This window comes from Paramormyrops kingsleyae, chromosome 4, assembly GCF_048594095.1.
Source record: "Paramormyrops kingsleyae isolate MSU_618 chromosome 4, PKINGS_0.4, whole genome shotgun sequence".
NCBI lineage: Eukaryota > Metazoa > Chordata > Actinopteri > Osteoglossiformes > Mormyridae > Paramormyrops > Paramormyrops kingsleyae.
Window position 1 is genome coordinate 26,078,699 of NC_132800.1, and position 19,393 is coordinate 26,098,091.

A 19,393-nucleotide genomic window follows, 5' to 3' on the forward strand; every position below is an offset into this window, starting at 1 on the left:
GCAATACAAGGCTTTGTGAGGAAGATAAAGGACCCTTTCCAGGCAGTGTACCTCCGTGCATTTCCACTCCCTCACCTGTACGGCAGCAGTTAGCGGCTGTCTAAATATAACCTAATTGTAGCAGGTGTTCAGACGTATGGGGCGCATAGAGATGAGCGCTGCTGTTCAGCGCTTCCTTAAAAAACGGTTTTCTAGACTTTTTTTTGACGACGACGTGAGCAGCGTTCGACTTAACTTCCCATAATGACAGTCCGTATTCCAGTACCACTAACAGCACAACTAAATCACTCGTTTTAAAACTACTCCGCAGCCTTGCAATCTCAGTATATCCAGCAGTCGCCCAAACAGCCTTCTCTCTCCCGAAGCAAACGACTGTGATCACGAGTAAATGATCTACGAACATGCAAATGTAAATTTGCACTTAGATTGAACCAGCCCATGCAGGTAAGAAAATATCCGTTTATTGGCTGGGATACTTATACCAGAATATTATCTTTTTTACCAAAGACATTCGTACTGAGAAGATTATGACGTAGTGTCTTACTTAGTAGTTTGAAGGCTGCCGTTAATGTGAGGAAGTAAATGTTCTGCTTCTTCACACCGAGTGAGATGTAACATCCATCAGGAGAATGTCTGGAATTACTCCTTTAATACATTTTGTGGAAGACAATTGCCTTCTGGAGTTTTCACCCTTTTTCCAGTTGAATCATTTAGGAAATCACATTTAAACACAACAGACATGGTGTTTTGATCTAAAGTATAGATTTCATGCGGCCCCGTTGACCTCACTGACCCGCAGAGCTGGGATCACGCTTAGCGTACCTGCAGTTTGAGATCTGGGGTGAATGAGGTGCGTTCTTGGTCTGCCAATTGTAGCAGCAAAAGTAAGCCTAAATAATGAACATAGCTGACTCAGCGTGCAGCCAAAATCATATTAAAAGATGCAATATAGTTATGTGCTGCGGGGGAACATTTTAACTTGCATTTTGGACCATACTCAATATTGCATGGTGTTCTGCGTTAATTGAGTAATAACAGAAGTCAGTGGGCGGAATTAGTGCATACTGGCTCTTCCTGTTGGGTTAAACCCTGTGGTCGACATCACACAGCATGTCACACGCTGTGGGATATAAAACCTCACTTATGCCATTACTATTGTTTATCCTGTGGCTCCTAACCTTGCTCAGTTTTGTAACGATACTGCGTCACTCAGTGGGATAGGCGACGACCCGTGAAGGTCAGGCGAAGGAAAACGACAGAGCTGCGCCTTTGTGGGGCTGACCCGGTCCAAACGGGCGTTACAAGCTCTTGGGGAAGTAATCTTTCAATCTAGCTAATTTAGCTGAGTGCAGCAGTAATGGGTTGGTAAAGACGTAGTGCGGGGAGACAAAGCCAGAGTATGATAAACGAGCATCAAAACACTGTGTTAAAATATTTTTAGTCAAATATTCTATGGAGAAAACAAATTATGCTAAAATTTCAAACTATACACCTAAAAGGGTGCATATGGAAAAACTACGTTACCAAATACAGCATCTTTGGATTTGAGACCAAATAACCATAATAACCAAATGTTCTTGAAAAAATACTGCACTATCTACCCGTTTTTCATCCATTGATCTCATCGGCCTCCACATCTGCACCAGACAGAAACCTCAGGCCCGCGTCTACGCTCAGGCCACTTAACAGTACGGCTTTTCAGAGCAGTGGCCTGTACTACGAAGTGGGGTTACTGGCTTGTCCGGGTAACTTGTCGGATTTAAGGAACCACAGTTTAAATGGACTTCGTTCACTTACATTTTGCCCAGACTACCTTAAATCCGACAAGTTACCCCCGATAAGCCAGTAACCCTGCTTCGTAGTACAGGCCACTGGAGGATAAAAGAAAGTAAAACTGCAGCATGAGGCTTAGTGCCTCCTGCTGGACAGATGATCTAACTACAGTTTAACCTTTGGCACAGAGCTCCAGCCTCAGTACAAGGTAGCATTGTGGGTAATAATGTTTCTCATACGCCCGTCTTCTGCAGAATCTCCTTCATGCTCTTGATTGTCTTGACGTTCACTAAAAACTTTTGTTAAAACCATCGGAGCACCTTCAAATATTTATCTATCCTTCAAGATTTTCTTCAGCTGGGGGTTACGACAGTACTGATCCAGCATTCTTTAAAATGAACGAGAGGTAGTGAACATTTTCGCTGGGGTGTCTGAGCCAGTTTTAAGGTGCTGGAACTTGCAATACTCCCTTCATGGGAAGATCCAAGCACGGCCTGAGGCTGGGATGAGTGTGCGGACAGGTCGTGCAGGGGTGAGGTGCGATTAGCCGTGGTAGGTGGATGGGCCCTCCCAGGTAGGCCCCAGGGCCCTTCCTGCTGGGCTCTCCCCTTGATCCTGATCCGTCAGCAAACTCTTCAGCGTATCCGAGGTACTGGGTCTCATCCAAGTCTCGCCGCCAATCAAGCCGGCTTCAGAGCGCATGCAGGAACTGTTGGTTCGTTCCGTGGGCTGCCTGCTCCCTCTGGATCTCGTCTCCTACACAGAGCGCAGATGGTTCGGGGTCAGTCAGCCGTGCGGCACCTTTCAGTGGGAAAGGCTGACGAGTCTCGCCAGCGGAGGCTTGGTGGTTATGAGTGTGTGTGCACGAGTGCGACCAGTGAATGGATGCATGTCTTTCTAAACCGCGAAGTGGGAACAAGGGTGATGACTTGCATTGTGGAAGTCTGTCTTCCGCGCCATCCTCCGTCGCTCCCGTGCTGAGAGGAGTTGGGTGTCTGGCGGGACCGAGATCGCCTGGCCGCCTGGACCTGAGTGACAAACTTAGCTCAGGACACACGGTGGACACACGCCAAGATACTAATATCACGACCTGCCTGGGCCTTACCAATAAACGAGCTCTCCGATTCCAGGAGCGAACTCCTCTCCGGACGCTCCATGCGGTTTGTCCGCTGGAACGGGAAACACACACCAGGTTTAGGACGATGTCATACCGATGGAGCGCTAGTGACTTCGGAAAAGAGCCCAGCAAATCTGGCTGGGAAAGCTAAGCCGAAACTGGTAAATGCTGGAGGAGGGAAAGAACAAACGCTGGCTTGAAAATATAGAGGTAACAGCAGGTCGGCTCTGCAGCCTCATGCCGGCAAGAGGCCGTGGATTTGCTTTGGCGACGGTGTCGAACCATGGGCCGGACGCCACTCACAGAGCCGTGGGTCTGCCGGGCCGGATCTGACAGCTGGCCCGCACCTACAGAGAGAGACGGCGTCAGAGGAGGTATGGCTTTCCAAGATGTGCCATGGAGGATGTGATCAGAGAGCATGCTCGAGAAGCCGTTATTCGAAGAGGAGCAGCATAGCGAGGGATAGTATCAGTGTTGTGAGTGAGTCTGTGATCCCACCCACTCCAGGCGGTTGGCCAATCCCTGGACTTGCCTCTGTTTCTGGATTGGCCGAGCCCGGGGCTGTTCTGGATGTTAATTGATTCTTCAGTCTTAGTTGAGGGTCTCTTGACCGGTGCCTGGAGGCGCAGTCTGGCCATGTCAAACACATCCAGCAGGGGGCGCTCCCTGCTTCTAGAAATTAAATGGAATTGTCTTACTGCCAGAACACAATGCAACCCCCCCACCATACACAAACACCTGAGAGCTCTGCACTAGCACAGACATCCGGAGCTGCAGGCTTCCTCGTACCCGACACTCGGGGGCGTGTCCAGCTCCTCCATGTCCACCTGCAGCAGCTGCTCCTCCAGGCGTCGCTGTTCACTGCGCAGCTGTCTGCGCAAAGCAGACAGCTCGCTGAGGATGCCCCGTCTCTCTTCTGGCGCAGGCAGGCACAGACAGACAAACATCAGCTTGGACCAGTTGGGAGACCACAGGTGACACGGAACATGCCGGCTGACGCGGAACATGCCGGCTGACGCGGAACATGCCGGCTGACGCGGAACATGCCGGCTGACGCGGAACATGCCGGCTGACGCGGAACATGCCGGCTGACACTATACCTGCGGCCCTCAGCTGGTTCCTCCTGGCAGGAACGGGTGGGGACTGGGATCCAGAGAGCTGGTGTTCCTGGGGGGGGGGCACCACAGCCATCAAGCCCTAATCGCTACCATCATCCCCATAGACTAACTGAATCCTGCAACACTGACAATCAATTACCCCTCAACCATTTATAACCGACTTTCAGCTCTAATGATGGACCCCTGGGCTACAAGATATGCAGCAACAGTATAATAGGCTACAGCAGTGCTTCCCAATCCGGTCCTCAGGTTCCCACAGGCAGTCCACGTTTTTGCTCCCTCCCAGCTATGCAGGCTGTCTGGTAGGGGGCTTGGAGGGAGCAAAAACGTGGACCGACCGGGAAGCACTAGGCTAGAGACTCACAGGCTGCAGAGGCGCAGGATGTCCACTGTTGCTCGGAGGGCGTGGCTTGTACTGGGAGGTGGGTCTCTTCTGCAGGGTGGGGATTGGCGGAGAGGGCTCTCTGGGCACCTGGCCACGGCATGGGGGGGCTGTTAATGAGGTCATCTGACTACGTGAACCCCCCCCATCCAGTTTAAACCTATAATCTACCTCAACACATAGAATGAGATTTTAGTTCTTTTTGGTTCCCGTAATGAGCCTGTGACATCACCCTGCCCCAGTGTATTCTGGGACAGGCTCCAGCTGCCTCCTAGTGGGCAGATCAGGAGCATTAGGGGTTTAATCGTGTGCGCAGCACCTCCTCCAGCCGGGCCCGCCGCTCCATCTCGTACTGCCTCCTCTGGCTCTCGCTCTCCCGGTTCTCACGCTCCTGCTTTGTGTGCTGCTCCTCCCGCCGCCGCACCTCTGCCTGCCGGAACAGCTCCTCATTTTTGGCCCTTTGCTGCCGGAGAAGGGGGGGGCCATGAGCTCCGGGACCTGCGGCACTGTCATGGGGAGCCCGCGGTTTTCCCTGCTCAGGACACTGACCTCCATCTCCTTCCTCCTCCTTTTCTCCTGCTCCTCCTCATACTCCCGCCGGATCTGCGCCCTCTGCTCCTCCAGCCTCCGCTCCTCCATCTCCTCCTCCACCCTCAGCCGCACTCGCTCCTCAGCCTGGCGTCGGCGCTTCTCCTCAATCTGGGGGGGGGGACCCCTCAGGAACATGGGCTACCTCACGGAACATGGGCTACCTCACGGAACATGGGCTACCTCACAGCAAGCAGGGCCCACAAGAGAAGAATCACAGGTGCGCCCTCACCTGCTGTTTCAGGTAGTCCTTATAGCTGTCTTGCTGGTGAGCTGGCGAGGGTGTGGACAGTCCTACTGAGGCGCCACCAGGGGGCGCTGAAGACGCATCAGCCAATGCACCATCTGAGAGCCGCAGAGAGGTCGAGCTCAGGCGTGGGAAGCGGAACACTCAAGAGCCAGAGAGGTACAACGATCCATTCAGAGGGGCCGTGCGGGGGACGAGTACCTGGGACCCTGAGGTCAGAGGGGCCGTGCGGGGGACGAGTACCTGGGACCCTGAGGTCAGAGGGGTTTGCTTCACTCTTCCTGTCCAGGGGCCCCATCCCACGACGGCCCAGTGATTCGGGGTGTAGGTATGCCACCTGGTTGGACTTGTGCATCTGGTTCAGGTCAGCTGGTGAAACACAGCAACAGTTTCTCACAAACGGGTTAGACTACTAACCACAGACCAGCATTAGTAACGTGACGCGCGAGAAACACAGCCGGTTCCAGGCAGTTAAGAAATCCATCCATCAGGGTCACTGCTTTTATAATAAACGACTCCATCAGCCATGAATTGTATGTAAACACTCTAAGCTTTATAAAATGTTCACGGTCGCCCGTATTGTGAGCATCTCCGCCTCTCAGGCGAGGTTGACGGAAACGCACTGATGAGGTTGCCCAGATGATCTCTGAGGGGTGCACCGCCACCTCCCCGCCCCCAGGGGGTGTAAGCTTCCCTCTCCAGCCTGGCTTCGTACTGCTCCTTCTCTTGCAGCTCCTTTCTCCGGCGTTCCTGCCTTTCCTGGATCTGGAGGGTGGAGGACACTGTAACACCAGGTGGGGAGACGAGGGGGCACTGTAATGGACTTCATGTTTCCACCATACCTGCTTCTTCAGGGCCTCTTGGTAGGTCAGCGTGGGTCTCTCCATAGGTGTGGCTGTCATCCCTGGCCTGGAGAGGGGTGTTAGCATTAGCGGTGGCTAAAGTTAGCCTAGCATTTTAGCCTAGTTGAGCTATCCCTTGTGTAGATGGATCAGTGCGCAGGAGCCTGATCCCAGAGGTGGCGATCAGATGCCGGTGTAGCTCTCCCTCTTTCAAAGTGGACCCACCCACACTCTGGCTTATGGGATCAACCCTGCTGCCAACCTCCAGAGCACCATGTGACACTCACGTTAACTGGCTGGCTCGCTGTGTCCGTGATGGGGACGGACAGCAGTCCTGGGATGGGGCAAAGACAGGAAAGTCTGGCTCTCCCCCTGGAGGACAGACATGCCAATAGCATCAGCTTGTCCTTCCAATTACCCATCTGGCTGCCCGACCCAGACCATGCATAATACCTAGCATCCACTAGGGGCGCCGAGGCTGCTATACGTTTGGGCTACTTACAGTGGGCCGAGCTGGGCCGCTGGGCCTTCCTGGACCCCTGGCAGAAACAGGCCTGCTCACTCAAGGTCCTGTAGACATCAGTCAATGTGGATGGCTGGGGAGGAGGGACACTAAGCACCAAGAAAATAAGCAAATGACAAAGAATAGTACAGTAAAAAACACACTCGTGGGTGTATTACTCAGTTTGGGAAACTAGACCTTTAGTGACACTATACCTGTGGAGGGCCTCGTCCCTCATCGCACTCCAGACACCCCTGCTGAAGGTCTCTTTCACCGGAGAGAGCCTGTTGTCCCCGATGGACTCTAGCGCCCCCAGCAGGGGGGAAGGAAAGGCGACGCGTGGCCGTTCCGGGGGCATCTTATCCAGGAGCGGACTGCAGGGGGACCTCCTCAGGCTGCTTCCCCAGCGGGGACCCTCCGCCCCCTCCCAGGGCCGCTGCAGCACAGCCCCGCCCCCCATGGTCCAGAGCTGCGGAATTCGACCCGGCTGGCAGGTGAAACAGACTCACATCACCCCTCTGCTGAAATACGGAGGTGCTGGAGATTCTGGGCCAGCATGCAGGGATGGGACCGGTTACTGTAAAGGTAACATCTGAGCGGATCCATATAAACACGGAGGACTTTCCAAATGCAAAATCAAAAGATTTAAAAGAACCAAAAATGGAAAAACCATCAAAATAAGGATGAACCCTCCCATTGAGCCCTGTTTTTTGTGTTATCAGAAGAGCAGAAAAATGACCTGTTTCTCAGGGTCGGTGGCCCCAGTAGCGGCTACATCGAGCTCCAGGTCCTTCTCCCTGCAGAGGGAAATGGGGGCAGAGTTAAAAGAAATACTTCACCAGCCGCCGAATACCTCAGAGCAGGAACAGCCGCTCTGTGGCCACACACATACTAACAAGCGCACGCTAACATGCTAATGCTAACAAGCGCACGCTAACAAGCTAATGCTAACAAGCGCACGCTAACAAGCTAATGCTAACAAGCGCACGCTAACATGCTAATGCTAACATGCTAATGCTAAAGTACCATCTTTTTGCCCAGGATGCGAAACACTCCGCTAACCCCTGACCTCCTTCTGTTCTTCCTCTGCTGGGCAATCTGCTCCTCCAGCTCCTGCCGGTAGTGCTCCTTCCTCCTCCGTTGCTCTGCTGCAGCCTCCTGGTGGCCTGTGGACCCAGGTGTCAAGGTACATCTTCCCCATACTGCAGTCACGCAATCTTAGAGAACACTTTACATTTAGACGACACCACACCAGCACGGGCCCAGACGAACCACCACGGGCCCAGAAGAACCACCACAGCCAGTTCATGGAAGCATTTCAAACTTACTGCCATAAAAAAAAAAAATCCACATATGTTTCATTTGCAAACACCGAAGGCAGAGATCTTACCGATCATTAATCCAGAGGGGTACTGTAGCCTGTCATCATCGAGACCTAATCTGGACCGAACTGGGACCAGTGTCTGTACCCTGGGACAAATGAAGTCGGGTCAAGTACTGGCAAATCACCTGCCTCTCCTAAAGCTAACCCAACAGCCACCCCCATGACCCCACAGGCTAAAGCATGTTGGTGTTTATTTTTAGCCCAGACAAATCTGCCCGATTCCTGCCTGCATCCTGCCATTCCCTCCAGAGAGGCCAGTCCCAAACCAGGCCGGGTGACACGGGCCAGACGCTCAGCCAGCCAAGGGACCAAATCAATTCACACTGGTGATGTTTGCTTTCAACACTGCAGCTGCTGTTATCTCACTAGTAAACCTTTAAAAAGCATAATATTGGTTTTCTACATGTCCGTTTTCAGCTGATTTTTTTTTTTGCCCAGTTATATGAAAAGAATATTTAGTCCTGAGACTAAAACCAAAGTCAGGTTTAAACTTCAAACACTATTCAAACAGGTTAAGCATGAAAGACTGCGAACTTTTATAAGTTTGTACCACAACCTTGAAACCACAATAACAGCCAATCACAAAGACTCTCAGTGTTTCCTTGGGGAGGCCCAGACAGCCCAAGTTTTTGCTCTCCCCCAATTCCCTGGGAGTTTGGAGGGAGCAAAAACACGGACTGTCTGGATCCCCCAGGACTGGATTGAGAAACACTGTCCCACAGTGCTGTCAACAGCACAGTGATGAATTTCTCAATGAAATAACTGAACATACTACCTGGGTATCGCGGTCCCTTGTCTTCTGTGTCTATAGTCCTCCGGGACTGCAGGGGGCTCCACCACCCTCTTCTGCCTGAGCAGTCTGTCAGAGACAGCGATTCCATTGTTTTAGCTTTGTGATATCACAGAACGTGGCACGAAAATAAATGCGTTAATGAAATTTATGAAAGCGATTTCATTATGTTAATAAAGGGTATCAAATTGAAAAAGGGAAAAGCATGTTACTCTACAAGCAAGGAGCTTAATGAACATTTTTCAGATTTTCTAAGCAGTTTCATTTACAGACGCGACTGGAACCTGGCAGAGAGAATAAACATGGACTGTCTATTGCCCCCCCAGGACTGGACTGAGAAACACTGTATTAGAAGACATGTGCCAGACTGTTCTTTAGTGACATTAAGGTGCTACAGGATTCTGCAGTGAAGTATATTTACCTGTCTATTCCATAGTATTTCTGCTGCCGTCTTCTGTCTGAACTTCTAAGCTCCTGTTGGCGCCTGATGCGTCTCCTGCCATCCCGGTCCCAATCCAGGAGGTCCACCTCCTCGCTGGAGCAGTCCAGCCCAGAGTCCACTCCTACATCCCTCGACCTGCTTCCCCGGTCAGTCTCCGCCTCCGTCCCCTGACCTCTGGATGGCCAAGGCACCTCCTCTGTTGAAGTGGCCGCGTCTCTCTTAGGCCGACACTCTTGAAGTACTTCTGGTTTTGGGTTGAAGGGAACCTCAGAATGTTCTGGAGCAGTTCTGGAGGCACGGCTGGGTCCCCGCATCTGGTATGACAGGAAGACAGACCGGTTTGTCTTATGGGTCAGATGTTACTGGTGCGTCCAGTGGATTTCATGACAGTGCCATTACCTCAGATACATCACATCATGTCAAGCTTGAATAGCATCTACTGACTGAGCCTGGCCGGTTTACCTGAAAGCTTAGATCACCCAGCACAGCTACTCTGATTTATACTTAACTTAACAGGCATATTCCTGGGTTCGGGGAGCAGAGCAGACCAGAGTCGCTGGAGTACTTGGGTTTAAGAGGCTTGCTCAAGGGTCCAACAGTGATATTACTCTACCCACATTCGAACCCATGACCTTCTGGTCCCATGCGCAGATACCAAACCCAGTGAGCCATTCCCTGTTTATCAGGAGTGTCCAGCCCCAGTGTCAGACTGCTAGCCCTGATTTTCATACCTTAGCTGGTTTGACCTGAGCCATGTAGCGTCTGTAATCCAGACGCAGCTCCTGCTGAAGCCTCTGCTTCTTCCACTCATACTCCTCCCCCAGGGGCAAACTCAGACCGGGGCCTTCTTCTGCGGAGCAGAGAGCATGGTACAAAGTTAGCAGCTAACCAACCACTCCCCCCTGCCCCGTAGATCAGGCTGCAGCTTCATAAACACTCAAGGCAGAAAACTGCAACACTGACAGTCTGGCCAGGTTTGAGAAAGAAAAATCACTCTGTGTTTGATTTTTGCTCTCCTGTTACTAACTGTCATTCGCTTTGCCATTCCTGGTGTACCAGGTGTTCCTGGGGACGAACAGGATTGGTCACCTCTAGCTGTACCTTTTGATTGGCTGTGACGTGGCCCAGGGGCCAATGGGATGTTCTCTTTCCCAGTGGAGTCACGCTCACTCTGAGGCCTGGTCTGTGGAAAAAACAACCCACACACAATAATCTCATACTGCATCTCCCATACCTTTAACACACAGGACAACCTGGAACAACCAAGTCCCCTACATAAGGCCAAAAGGGCCTCAGTCTGAGCCCTCACAACCTGTCTAATAATTGAAATATTTGATATCTCTGTGAAATGAAATCGACAGTTTTATTCCCTCAATCCTTTAAGCGTGGCTCTAGTTGACGGACGTACCCGTATCTCCATATAGGGAGGGTCCTGCTCCAGACTAGCCTTGTCTTCAGCCACTTTAGCCCTCTGTTCCTCCAGAAAGCTCTCAAGATCATCATCCATCTCCATTCACCAGTTGAAAGGTAGTCTGAAGACAAGACACACGGTAATCCAAGACTTAATGCAGTTTCTCGGTTAAATCTGTTAATATTCCAATATTATTGCTCATTTTAAACAACAGAGTAGTACTGTTTTGAGAAACATTTTTGTAAGAAATGAGCTGCAGGTATGAATAGGACAGAGTAGATTTAGGTCAGCAGAAATCATCCCAACCTGACACCATTAGGATTCCTGTTTGTAAGAGTTAAATCTGAGCTGTCCATGCAAACTGTGTTGCAGATATTTTCCATCCAGCTTTCAGCTAATAAAACTCTTTTTGGAGCAAATACAACATCACCTGACTTCAACTAGTAAACAAAAAATGGCTCAAGCATATACAATGGTCCAGTCAGTACATTGTTCACACCTGGAGAATACAGATACATCACTGGTTTTACAGTCAGCACAAAAAACACCCCACATAGGACAATTCTGGGTCTAGAGGCTGCCCCCCCCTCACAGACTATACCTGAACTGACATGCACCGGTCACGTGCATGAATTGTGACTCTCCTTCCCATTCTGCCCAAAACACTCATCACTGCCAGCTGTCACTGTGCCAAAAGCCAATTTAATCACAATGCATCGCCAACATTCGATCTGGCAACTTCTCAGACTAATGTTTACCTCTAGCTCTATCTAGGGATTAAATGTGTATAATGAACTGCATTCGTGTCATATTCTCTTTTGCAAAATATTTATACATGATTGTTTTCTTTCCATTGGATTATACGATCTTTATAAGAAATAGTTTGTATTAGTGACTACGAATTCTATGTGTAAAACACAGCCCAGAGAGAGCATAACTAAACGCTGTCAAGTAAAGAAAATGTGTCAGTTTAATCGGCGCCTTTTCTATTTATGTAATCTGTAAAAAGTGTTCGGCGCGGTCCGGCACCAGCGTCACAGTGGTCGATGCATCTTTTCCATCCAAAACATACGCTCGTCTTTTATTACTCAACAATCTCCACAAACTGTGGACTGCAGTGCCGTCCTTTCTCAGCCACACAAGCAGATTCCCAAAATGCATTTTCGTAATTAAGGCGGTAAACACACGTGTTACGGGAGCCCCGGCCAGCGATCTGGGTAACTGGGTCCGTTACACACCAGCCATCATTAGCTAAACTGACACCGCTGCTAAACGAAAACATACAAATCCAAATAATGCCGAATATCTCGGCTGCTTGGTCTATGCTGACCGGCGGAAAGAAATGATTTTCGTTATTTAAAAAAAATCCAGTCAGAGCAAGATCTGGGACACAAAGTACAACTAACTACTCATCTAAATGGGTCGTTAGTCTAGCGCTCAGATGATCTGCGAAAAATGTTTTAAACAGACGGCTCACAATGCTGGCGAATCCCGCGAAAAGCCCTTGGAAGCGGCCCGTCCAGCGGACGGCAACAGATGCGGAGAAAGTTGCAGAAGCGACGGATCCCGGAGCGCCAGTAAATCAGAGGAAGCGGGTAACCGGAAACCACATTCAGAGCGACCCCTGGTGGTCCGGAGTAGGCTGCGCACCCTCATTCGGGATGTGTGTCTGGATCAGATCAGTTTCCGTTCGTTGTTTATTAGTGTAGAATTAATCTAAAGCATTCTCAGGCGCTCAGTCATTCACATGATTACAGGTGTGATATTTTACAGGCATGCATATTTTTCATTAATGCATAAAAAGCAACATTAATCACTAAGCAACGAACCGTTGGCTCCATCGAAGTCTCCGTGGGAACCATCAGCTGGTTTCGTAAACAATGCCGTAAAAACATTCTTTTAAGGCTTTTCGTGCAGTTATTAGGGAATGTAGCTCAGGGGTTTCCTGCAGTTATTAATTTATAGTCTATGTACCAGGATGGCCGAGTGGTTAAGGCGTTGGACTTAAGTTCCAATGGATTGTTGTCCTCGTGGGTTCAAACCCCACTCCTGGTAATAATCATTGTTATGGGAAATGCATTTATACGTAGGCTGTGTGAGACCTTGGCTTATTGTTGTACTCAGCATTTAATGAACACTATAGAACAAGGTGCTTAAATTTCATACGGGAGGTGTGTGGTTCAGGGGTGTGTCCTGAATCTATAACCAGAATATTGCTGGTTCAAATCCCATGGTGAGCAGAACGATTTTGTTGCTAAACAAGGTCCTTAACCCCCACTTTTGTCCATGGATTCACTGACTCTGCTCTCAATTGTACTTCACTTTAAATAAAACCATTGTATTGTTTTATTCAGCCGGCAGCAGACCTACCATAAGGCAGGATCCAGGGGCCCATGAAGAAATTTCCAGAAGTTATACTTATGAATACAAGACAAGCAACATGTCTGTTATTTGCATTTTTAGCGACAGCTTTCAGAATAGACAACGTTGTCCCCCGCCCCAGCTGTAATAGACTATTTCTACCAACAGGAGTTGGACAATGAAACTGAAAGTCCTTGTTATAAACCAGCATTATTTACTAGTGTGGTGTACGGGCTCCTTTTGCAACCAGTACAGCATCAATTTATCTTGGGAATGACAGATAAAAGTCCTGCACAGTGAGCAGTGGGATTTTCAGCCGTTCCTCTTGCAGATCAGTGGCCAGGTCACTAGGTGATGCTGGTGGATGAAGACGTTTCCTGACTCGCTCCTCCAAAACACCCCAAAGCGGATCAATAATATTCAGATCTGGTGACTGTACAGGCCATGGGAGATGTTCAGCTTCACTTTCATGTGCATCAAACCTCTCTGCCACCAGTATTTCTGCGTGTATTGGTGCATTATCATCCTGATACATGTCACCGACTTCAGGGTACAATAATTGAACTGTGGGTGAACATGGTCCTCCAGAATGGTTTAGTTGTCCTTGGCAGTGACACACATCTAGAACAAGTCGTGGGCTTAGGGAATGCCATGATATTGCAGTGCAGACCATCACTGGTCCCCCCCGTGCTGCACTCTGGGTATGCAGCAGTCCGTGCGGTAACCCTCATTGGGGCTTTTCCACACTGTAACTGTAGGAAAGACAGTGAAGGGGGACTCATCAGAGAACAATACATGTTTCACACACACACACACACTGATAACGAAGACTAACATAAGGCAGGTGTGAATCATTAAAAACAGCCAATCAACAAGGGCAGAGGGCAACAAGATGCAGGTGAAGCAACTAAAACTGATGAACACAAAACTAAGGAATTAGAGACCTGAAACTAAGGAAACAGGGAAATTCTACACTAGGGAAATAAACAAGAAAACAAAGTACAACATAAAACCAGAACAGAACACAAGAAGGGCAAACCTAGAACAGGAAACATGAAATGCTGGGGAACAGAAACTCATATACAAAGAGAGAGATAAGAGTGGTCATTAGCCAGCCTTGAACCCATGACTGGGGGAATGCAGTCCCTAACCCACCCACTCAACCAACTGCACCATGCAGCAAGCCAGGGACTTAGCGGAGCACACTGGGGCTGAAGGACAAGAGACAGGGTGGGGAACAGGATGGCCAACAGCACCTGCTGGCCAATCAGGGAGGAGTCACAAAGGGCAGGGTGGGACGGGTGCTGAGCCTGACAGGAATGTGCAGGGCAGGGTTGGACGGGTGCTGAGCCTGACAGGGATGTGCAGGGCAGGGTTGGACGGGTGCTGAGCCTGACAGGGATGTGCAGGGTTGGACGGGTGCTGAGCCTGACAGGGATGTGCAGGGCAGGGTTGGACGGGTGCTGAGCCTGACAGGGATGTGCAGGGCAGGGTTGGACGGGTGCTGAGCCTGACAGGAATGTGCAGTCACTTGGCTGCCAGGCTGCGCTTATGCAGGCATGAAACCTCAAACACTATTTTGACAAGGGTTTCAGTTTCATTATCCATCCCCTGTAGCCTTTTTTCACACTGAAGTCTAATGCTAGGCTACTGGTTGTTTTACTGCCAAGCAAACCGGCAAAAATTAGCCTAAAAGAAGAAGAAAACGATACAGGACTAATATTACATCCCCTGTGTGTTTGAAACTAGGAGTGGTGGAGTGGTAGACAAATTGTGAAGAGATGCAGAGACACAATTAAACGAATGAGTGAAAAATCCAAGAGTAAGTTTAGCATCAGGGGCAGAGTAAAGTAAAAAAGGCTAAACTCTGAGCGAACGAGCTGCCGGCGTGATCCCCTCTCCCCTGGTTTGCGAATTTTACCCACAGCATTCCCACCCCCACCCTGAGCGGTAAATTTCACCGCTGGTACCTCGCTGATTGACATATTATTGAAGTGACCAATTCCCTCGCATTTCTCTTTCAGCTCCAAAAAATAGCTTAAATGGCCCACTTAGGAGGCCCCTGACCCGTCCTGGCATGTTCCTGGCATGTTCCTGGCATGTTCCTGGCATGTTCCATTCCAGATTGGCACGGTGGAATGGATTGTGTCACTAAGAACAAACTACAGCAAATTGTCACAAAGGCCTGAAAGGTGCCGCCTCTCCGTCTGAACACCTCTACATCTAACGCACCAGTAAATGTGCCGAGCGGATTACGGGGACCCCCTCACACCCCGAGCGTGATCCGTCTCTGCTGCCCCCTTCAGCTAAAGGACTCACATCGCTCACACCAAAAAAAAAAAACACTCTTCAAAAACAGCTTCTTCCTCAGTGCTATCAGACTTTTCAGCAGCTCCTCCCGTTTCTAATCATATTCAAGAAAACAACATCCTCACCTTCTGAATGTTTACATTTGCATCTGCACAGACCTGTGAATCTTTATGCACAGTAAAACTGCACATTGCATGCGGTGTATGATGATCGTGCGTCATACATGTATAGATGAATGTTGTCTGTATTGTGTCTCTGTCAACCTTCCGCATTATACTACTTGAATATGCACAAACTATATGTATGAAATCCTTTGCATTTACTCCTCTCTGTTGTGTATCCTGCATCTTGCATATATTCTCTGTCAGCTTTATGCTCTAAGAGTCTGTCGTCATGGTGCCTCTTACAGTAGCAAACTGTGCCAACAAAAATTTCCACCAGCCTTGGTCATGTAGCAATAGAGATCCTGATTCTGCTTCATCAACCAAGAACACTGGGCCGTCTTTAGTACTTTTCCTTACAATTACCATCGTCATTGTCTGGTAATCTCCCTTTATGACATGTAGAAATGTGTCATCCTCTGAAGTACTTATAATACTTATAATACGTATAATATTTATCACAGTAAAACTTCCGCTTTCGGTCTGTATTCGGTTTCACAAACGGGTCATTTTGCCTGTTTGCACACGGGAACCACTTGATATACTGTTTAACTCAAAGTCTCTTGATCTGTGGAATGTCTCCCGTTTTTGGGCTTAATAATGGCAACAGCAGTGCATGGTAAGTAAGATATAACAGTTACTGAGCTGTGTGACACGGAATTTGTTTACTAGGCTACTATACATATACTCCTTGTAATAGGAAAAAGTCGGCCTGCATTATCTATCACGGAAAGCTCAATCCAAAATGCATTAAGTCATGCTGCTAATGGTGGTTTCTCCTTGAGGGAAAGTCTGTACAACTCGGTAAAGAGAGATATATAGCACAGAAAGCTTTTAAAATGGGGGGAAAAGGAAGGAATGCAGGAAGCTGCATTACAAGACGTCCCCATAAAGAAACAGTAGCCTTAATAATTAACACACTTTTTAAAATAAAAATATTTACATAATATACAATTTATTGTCACCAAATATTGAATTATGACAATCAAAGCTTAAAAGAAGCACAAAGGAACCTGGTTACTCAATGTTATAACGGAATGTTATATGTTATATGTTAATGCTTTTAAACGTAAAATAGCACTGTTGCATATTGCTAAACTGACTTTGAAAGAATAATCAAATGCAATTCAATCAAATTAATCAAGTAGGTATTAAGCTAAAAAGAAAGGTTTCATTTTCAGGAAGCTGGCTAGTTGTGTGTTAGCAGAGTTGAGAAGAGATCATTGGAATTATAAGTTCAGGTATTACAGTGGAAACGTCTGCCTTTGCATAAGGAAAAGACCAAAATGGAGCCCTGTGGCAAAGCACGTTGTTGTACTGCTTACAGAAAACAAAAACGAAGCCTTAGAACAAGAACACAACCCTTATGGTCAAACATGGTGGAGGTTCACAGATATTTTAAGGTTGCTTTGTCGCTTCTGAAACTGGGTGCTCTGCCTGTGTGCATGACATCATGAAATCTGAAGACTACTAAAGAATTTTGGGGCGCAATGCAGGGTCCAGTGTCAGAAAGCTGGGTGTCCCTCAGAGGTTGTGGGGCTTCCAGCAGGAGAATGACCCAAAACGCACTTCAAAAAGCACCCAGAAATGGTTAAGACAAAGCACAGGATCATTTTGAAGTGGACATCAATGAGTTCAGACCGAGGTCGAATGTCAATCCCATAGAACACCTGTGGAAAGATCTCAAAACAGCAGTTGCGAGAAGACGTCCTTCAAAGCTGAGAGACCTGGAGCAGCTGACAAAAGAAGAGTGGTCCAGAATTCCAGTAGAGAGGTGTAAGGAAGTCATCCATGGTTATAGGAAGAGATCACCTTCAGTTATTGTTTTCAACAGGTGTGCTGATAATAATTTCTATTTGAAATTTCAGACTTTTTCTCTATGCTTTTTATTTTTCTGGTTCCAATGCATGCAAAAGAAATAAACAAGTGAATAACAAATTCATACATTTTTAATTGCAACAATTTTCTGGTAGAAGTAGTGCATGTTCTGAAGGGAATGCAGGGGTGCCAATATTTTTGGCCATTACTGTATGTGTTTTTTCCTAGCGAGCGTCAAACCCTGTCAATACCACCTCCCTGCAAAATGCCGGGCAATTGTCCCCCCAAGATAAACATAATCAAAAGAAACAGAATATAAGGGTTTTGTTTTAGGACAAATTTTATCAGGGTAGAAGCAAGGAAGGGTATTAATTTAGGATGATTTTTCCAGACATGAAGCAGTTTGATTTAGGATAACCTGTATTAGATGTAAAGCAAAGCAGGTAGAGTACCATTAATCATTGACCTGGGATGACATTTTGGGTTTAGCATGTAGCCCTAGATACGGAGACAGTGTCAGTTACGGTGCATTGAGGCTGGAGGAATGGAGGCTAGTGAGATGGGATTATACTTTGTGTGTCACGTGCCAGGCTTCATGAACTACATTTCCCAAGTCTCCATCCCTGAGAACGTTTCAGTCGATTGCCTCGTTGTCTAGTGATTTTGACTGCTCTTAATTTCAGCTCCATCCTATTTGTACTCCATCCCCAGTTGCCAGTGGTCAGGTTGTTAGTTTGGTTTGCCTTCTACATTGTGTTTTATTTTTTTTATATTTCTGTTGTGTGTTTGAACTTTATTTAGACTGGAAAAGCTGGATAACTAAGGTGTGATTGAGTCATATTGTTGAGAAAAACTTAAGTCTCTTGAATTGTAGAAGTCTTTCATTGCATATTGATTCAAACTGCTGCTGATATTTACAGAATTAAGACATTTATCTAACTCCTACTTAAAATTAAACCATAACCATGATATATACTATATATGTGAATCCATAATACAACGTGTGTCCATCTGTGGATGTATGGACAAGCAAGTCTAATGTAGATGCTTATAATTTACACAACAAGAAGAAAGTTAAAACGTAACAAATGAGCTGAACACAATAAGGTGGCTCGTACATCACAGACCACTGCAGTAATTCAAAGCTGACAGCATCATATCGACCATATGGTACCTTTTAGTGTCCTAACAAACACATCCATGCACTGTCTTCCCAGCTAGCAATTGTTCATTCTGCCAACTCAATAAAATGTCTTTAAAAATTCTTTGCAGGACATTTCTGTGCCTGGACATTTCTTACACCAACAGAAAACAGAAAAATAAATAAAATATTTGGGGGGGGGGGGCATCATATTACTGCTGTTTTTGATGGGTAAAAGATGCCTTCGAAGCGCATTACATAATAGTGCGTTAGCATGTTACAGTATACCTCCCCGGATCGGAAGGCTGCTGGTTCAAATCTCATGGTTGACAGAGTCATTTCATCGTTGTGCTGTTGAGTAAAAGTCTTAACCCCAGCTGGTCCAGGGACTGGCTGACCAACTTAAGTAAATGTAATGTAAATTGTAAGCAAATAATTAAATAAGCATTTTCAGATTAATATTATCAGCAGTAGTCGCCGCTTCATCATGCAGTACGTCTTTACTAATACACTATGTGGACTATGTCGGGAGCAGCGGAAACGTGTTCTGAGGAGTAAGAAATCATACTTTTTTGTCTGCCAGTCTGATGGACGAGTCTGGGTTTGGCAGATGCCAGGAGAACGTTACCTGTCTGACTGCACTGTGCCAACTGTAAATTTTGGTGGAGGAGGGATAATGGTGAGGGGCTGTTTTTCAGGGGTTGGGCTAGACCCCTTAGTTCCAGTGAAGGGAACTTTTTTTTTTTTTTTTTTTTTTTATATTCCCTCCTCCACCCCCCCTCTGCGGGGGACTCTATCTATCTATCTATCTATCTATCTATCTATCTATTTATTTATTTATTTTTTAAAATTATTATTTATTTATTTATTTTTAATTTTATTTTATATTTTTATTTACTTCCTCAAAAGAAGGAGAGGGAGGGGGGGACAAAGGAGAAGGAGGGAAGAGAGAGAGAGGGAGAGAGAGGAATGGAAAGAAAACAGAAAAAAAAAACAAAAGAAAAAA

At 47.6% G+C, this 19,393-nt stretch overlaps 1 protein-coding gene and 1 non-coding gene across 5 annotated transcripts; one reads left to right on the plus strand and one right to left on the minus strand.

Moving 5' to 3' along the window:
* Positions 1–445: 445 nt before the first annotated feature.
* On the minus strand, positions 446–12,209 carry LOC111861136 (centrosome and spindle pole associated protein 1-like). 4 transcript variants are annotated; one of them, XM_072710984.1, is made up of 26 exons: positions 12,074–12,209; positions 10,594–10,717; positions 10,287–10,368; positions 9,917–10,035; positions 9,165–9,499; positions 8,729–8,812; positions 7,960–8,039; positions 7,639–7,735; positions 7,309–7,366; positions 6,785–7,056; positions 6,570–6,679; positions 6,355–6,439; positions 6,068–6,134; positions 5,849–5,990; positions 5,469–5,594; positions 5,211–5,323; positions 4,940–5,089; positions 4,710–4,853; positions 4,373–4,480; positions 3,991–4,057; positions 3,680–3,806; positions 3,423–3,562; positions 3,194–3,237; positions 2,879–2,942; positions 2,707–2,801; positions 446–2,529 (listed from the first exon to the last, which is right to left on the minus strand). In XM_072710984.1, the coding sequence occupies exons 2-26, from the start codon at positions 10,696–10,698 to the stop codon at positions 2,317–2,319; spliced, it is 3,027 nt and encodes a 1,008-aa protein (XP_072567085.1). In that variant the 5' UTR covers positions 10,699–10,717; positions 12,074–12,209; the 3' UTR covers positions 446–2,316. The 4 variants fall into 4 exon arrangements, with proteins under 4 accessions (XP_072567085.1, XP_023701250.2, XP_072567084.1 ...); XM_023845482.2 differs by having other exon boundaries at positions 5,427–5,594; XM_072710983.1 differs by lacking the exon at positions 12,074–12,209 and adding an exon at positions 11,784–12,036 and having other exon boundaries at positions 5,427–5,594.
* A 359-nt stretch (positions 12,210–12,568) lies between these two features.
* trnal-uaa (transfer RNA leucine (anticodon UAA)) lies at positions 12,569–12,651 on the plus strand. Its single transcript has one exon. It is a non-coding gene; the product is annotated as a tRNA-Leu (tRNA).
* Positions 12,652–19,393: the final 6,742 nt, after the last annotated feature.